Below are 3,888 nucleotides of genomic sequence, written 5' to 3'. Positions count from 1 at the left end.
CCTCCGGTCCCCCTTCTTAAAAAGAGGGACCACCACCCCGGTCTGCCAGTCCAGAGGCACTGTCCCCGACCGCCATGCGACGTTGCAGAGGCGTGTCAACCAAGACAGCCCAACAACATCCAGAGACTTAAGGTACTCAGGGCGGATCTCATCCACCCCCGGTGCCTTGCCAAAGAGAAGCTTCTTGACTACCTCAGTGACTTCAGCTTGGGTGATGGACGAGTCCACCTCTGAGCCCTCAGCCTCTGCTTCCTCATCGGAAGCAGTATTGTGTGTTACTGTGTTACTGTAGTTTTGTGCTCTGTGTGTTTTAGCTGGACAACCCAAACATGGCGGAGGGCCTGGTGCTCATCAACATCAACCCCTGTGCTGAGGGATGGATGGACTGGGCTGCACACAAGGTAACACACACCTTTATAGCTCATACATACACACATGTAGTAGTTTTTAAATAACTGCCTGAAATATTAGAGAAGTAACCTGAAACTGTTATGTCTAATTTAAGATCAGCGGCTGGACCCATGCCATGTCTGACATGATCATCACCCACCTCTTTGGAAAGGTACAGGAATCTTATGATATTCACATACAGGGCAGTAGGTTAATAATGAGTTTTTCTCGGTCTGTAGGTCTTATTAAACTGATTTTGTGTTTGGACACCACAGGAGGAGATTCACAACAACCATGATCTGATTACCACATACCGCCGCCATATCTTGAATGACATGAACCAGTTTAACCTGCATCTCTTTGTCAAGTCCTACGGAAGGTAAACACTTAATAATAGATTGGATTACTAACTAAGCTTTTTAAGATTGGAAAATACACAAGATAAAGCACAACCTAAGATGCGACAGTTTGTAGTATGAACTTTTATTTAACATATATTGGAATTTGTTCAAGATTTTCTACAATATACACATCTGTCTTTGCAGTCGGAGGGATCTGGAAATTGAGAGGCCGGTCCCTGGAAGCAATGTGAGAACCCTCAAGTAAGTGGTCATGAAAATAAATAAACAAGCGAGCATCACTGGATTGCCACCACTGATTTTTAATTGTATGCATTTCCCTTACCCAGATGCCCTTCTCTGCTGGTGGTGGGCGACAGCTCTCCTGCTGTGGACGCCGTGGTGAGTTGACCTCTGACACTCACGCAGCCGTTACAGACTAGACTATTGCTAACCATTAGACTGCCCAGCACTATAATCTAGCTAACTTGTGCTGGATGTGTTTTCTATTTGTTTTGCTCTTATTTTGTATGTTGTTGGTCATGTATTTTATCTGCTGTTCTGTGAAGCGCTTTGGGCTCCTACCGAGTTGTAAAGTGCTATACAAATAAAGTATTATAATTATTATTATTATTTACTTCAGTGACCTATTTAAACCTGAGAGATATGCAAGATTAAATGCTTAACAGTTTAACATGACTTGAGAGGAACATGGTTGGAAGCAAAAATTGGGTGATGCAAAGTAGTTTCCATCAAAGTTAAGAGACTTGTTTGACTTTTGCTGTTTTCAGTTCATATCCCCCAAAGAATATTTATTAGCTATAGGTAGTGCATATTGTGTCTTTTTGAATTGAAATAAAAATGTATTTTTTGTTTCTGCTTTTGCAAATGTTCTAATATGGAATAAACTTCACACATTTCATAAGATACTTTACTAAATACATTTCTTTGATCTGTGCCTACAGGTTGAGTGCAACACCAAACTGGACCCAACAAAGACTACCCTGCTAAAGGTAAAGGGGCCTGTTTTCCTCCCTCTGCCCTGCTTCCCCTCCCCGTCCTTTCCCATGTCCTCATTCAGATTATAATAGCCTTGATGGAAACACATCAGCTGATAAGATTTCAGTGGCTCAGCATTTATCTGGTGACACATTAGCCAGAGGTAGGTCAGCTGAATAAATTCACCAAGGCGCTGTTCCGGTGCGTGTCACCTCTTAGGATGCATTCTGTTGCAACAGACCTGCTTATGTTGGCCTTTGGCAACATTTTATGATCCAAAACTGAAACCAAACAACTATTTGAGCCGAAATGGGACCCATTTATCAGGGTTAAATGTTCAGAGTCTAGAGGAACATTAATTGGAGATAGCGGGCACAAGGTGTCCAAAATGTTCAAATGGGACATGTTGACTATAATGGGTGGTAATGATGTGTGTGCACTGCTGTGTGAATGTACAAACACCAACATGCTAATGGCCTTTTTTTCAACTCTCTCCAGATGGCGGACTGTGGTGGCATGCCCCAGGTTGACCAGGTGTGTTTGTCTGTGTTTGTGTGACAGAAACAGAAAAAAAAATCTATGTGAGACACTGTTAATGTTGTAGAGGAGGCCTGACAGGGCCGAATAATCAGCACAGGGAGCCAGGTGGATGGGAGAGTGGCAAAAGAAGGTTGTACTTAAGAGCATTAGCAAGTAGCAGACGTGAAACACAGTTATCAGGTTATAATCCTCCACCCTACACAGCACCTGCTTATAGCACCTGTCATATCTTAGACCTGAGCTGTAAACTCCTGGATGAGAGATTGAGTCTTTCAGTGTTATGCAAGCAAGTGTAGTAATCAATAACAAGAGGACTGACTCTCTCCCGCCTTGTGTTCTCCTTCTCTGCAGCCCGGCAAGCTGACAGAAGCTTTCAAATACTTCATTCAGGGCATGGGCTACAGTAAGTATTCAAAATATGTAGTGTTTTTATTTTGGTGCATTGCAGTTCTCCAATATGTTAAGGTTACATTTGTTACACTACACAGTGACAACTTTGAATGTATTTATTTATTTTACTTAAAATTGCTGGTGTTGTGAATGTTTCTGCCGCCTTGTGGTGATATGAAGCCCTTCAGCCCTTCAGCCCAACAGTTCTCATGCCCTTCTTCACCCTTTGGTGTTGGTTAATAAATGACTCATGCTCGCTGGGGTGAAACATGAACTTAGTCCAAGGTCAACTCCATGCTCACTGTCCTACAGAGTATGCACAGAACAGTAGTGGAAGGCATATTCCAAATCTTTTCTTATTTACTAAAAGTAGGAATACCACTGGAGCAGAAGTATTCACATCTGTAGTTAAGTAAAAGTATTATCAGTAAAACTTAGTTGAAGCTAAAATACCCACTCTTTCAGTTAAAGAACCTCCTCAAAGTTGCCCTGATTGTATACTTATTTAAATGTGGGTGGCTGTGGCTCAGGAAGTAAGAGCAGTCATCTTCTAACCAGAAGGTTGGCGGTTCGATTCCCATTCTCCCTAGTCTACATGTTGAACTGTCCTTGGGCAAGACATTGAACCCTAAGTTGCTCCTGGAGGCCAGAGTAGCGCCTTGCAGCGTGTGTGTGAGTTGGCAGCACAGATGGCTGTCTCAGTTCTGTACTAGAGACAAAGTCCTTGTGTGTGTAACATAGTTGGTCAATAAAAGTGACTGTCAAAATGTGAAAAGAATATTAATGTATACAAAGTCAAAGCGGAGCTTATTTTGCATGCTGCTGAGTGGTTTGGTTTGCTGCATAACAATGCAGTATATTTTGTATGCTCATAATAGGATTTTAGAATATTTATCTCCAAAACAGCCTGTAACTATAGTCAGATTAATGTGGTAGTGTAAAAACTTCAATATTTCCCTCTTAAATATTGCAAAGTAGAGCTATAGAGTATGAATTTGAGTAAATGTATTTAGTTAATCTCAACACCAGCTCATAATTGCACTAGAACAACCAAATTTGCTCATTTGCCCTCCACCTCCTTTTCAGTGCCCTCTGCTAGCATGACCCGCCTGGTTCGCTCCCGCACTGCCTCTGGCTCCAGTGCCACCTCCTTTGAGGGCAGCCGCTCCCGCTCACACACCACAGAAGGAAATCGCTCCCGCTCACCAACCAACGAGGGCAGCCGCAGCCG

General features: G+C 42.7%; 1 protein-coding gene across 1 annotated transcript in view; it reads left to right on the top strand.

Moving 5' to 3' along the window:
- ndrg1a (N-myc downstream regulated 1a) overlaps window positions 1-3,888 on the top strand; it is a 13,696-nt gene that overhangs the window by 9,698 nt on the left and 110 nt on the right. Inside the window, exons 8-16 of the mRNA XM_020606847.1 lie at window positions 315-401; window positions 506-562; window positions 666-769; window positions 936-992; window positions 1,079-1,130; window positions 1,694-1,741; window positions 2,226-2,261; window positions 2,619-2,670; window positions 3,744-3,884. Coding sequence (XP_020462503.1) covers window positions 315-401; window positions 506-562; window positions 666-769; window positions 936-992; window positions 1,079-1,130; window positions 1,694-1,741; window positions 2,226-2,261; window positions 2,619-2,670; window positions 3,744-3,884 — 634 coding nt within the window. The remainder of the gene's footprint in view (window positions 1-314; window positions 402-505; window positions 563-665; window positions 770-935; window positions 993-1,078; window positions 1,131-1,693; window positions 1,742-2,225; window positions 2,262-2,618; window positions 2,671-3,743; window positions 3,885-3,888) is intronic.

Source organism: Monopterus albus, unplaced genomic scaffold, assembly GCF_001952655.1.
Source record: "Monopterus albus unplaced genomic scaffold, M_albus_1.0 scaffold82.1, whole genome shotgun sequence".
In the NCBI taxonomy this organism is placed as follows: Eukaryota; Metazoa; Chordata; class Actinopteri; order Synbranchiformes; family Synbranchidae; genus Monopterus; species Monopterus albus.
Note: the sequence above shows the minus strand (reverse complement) of the source record. Positions and strands in the feature narration are given on the sequence as shown.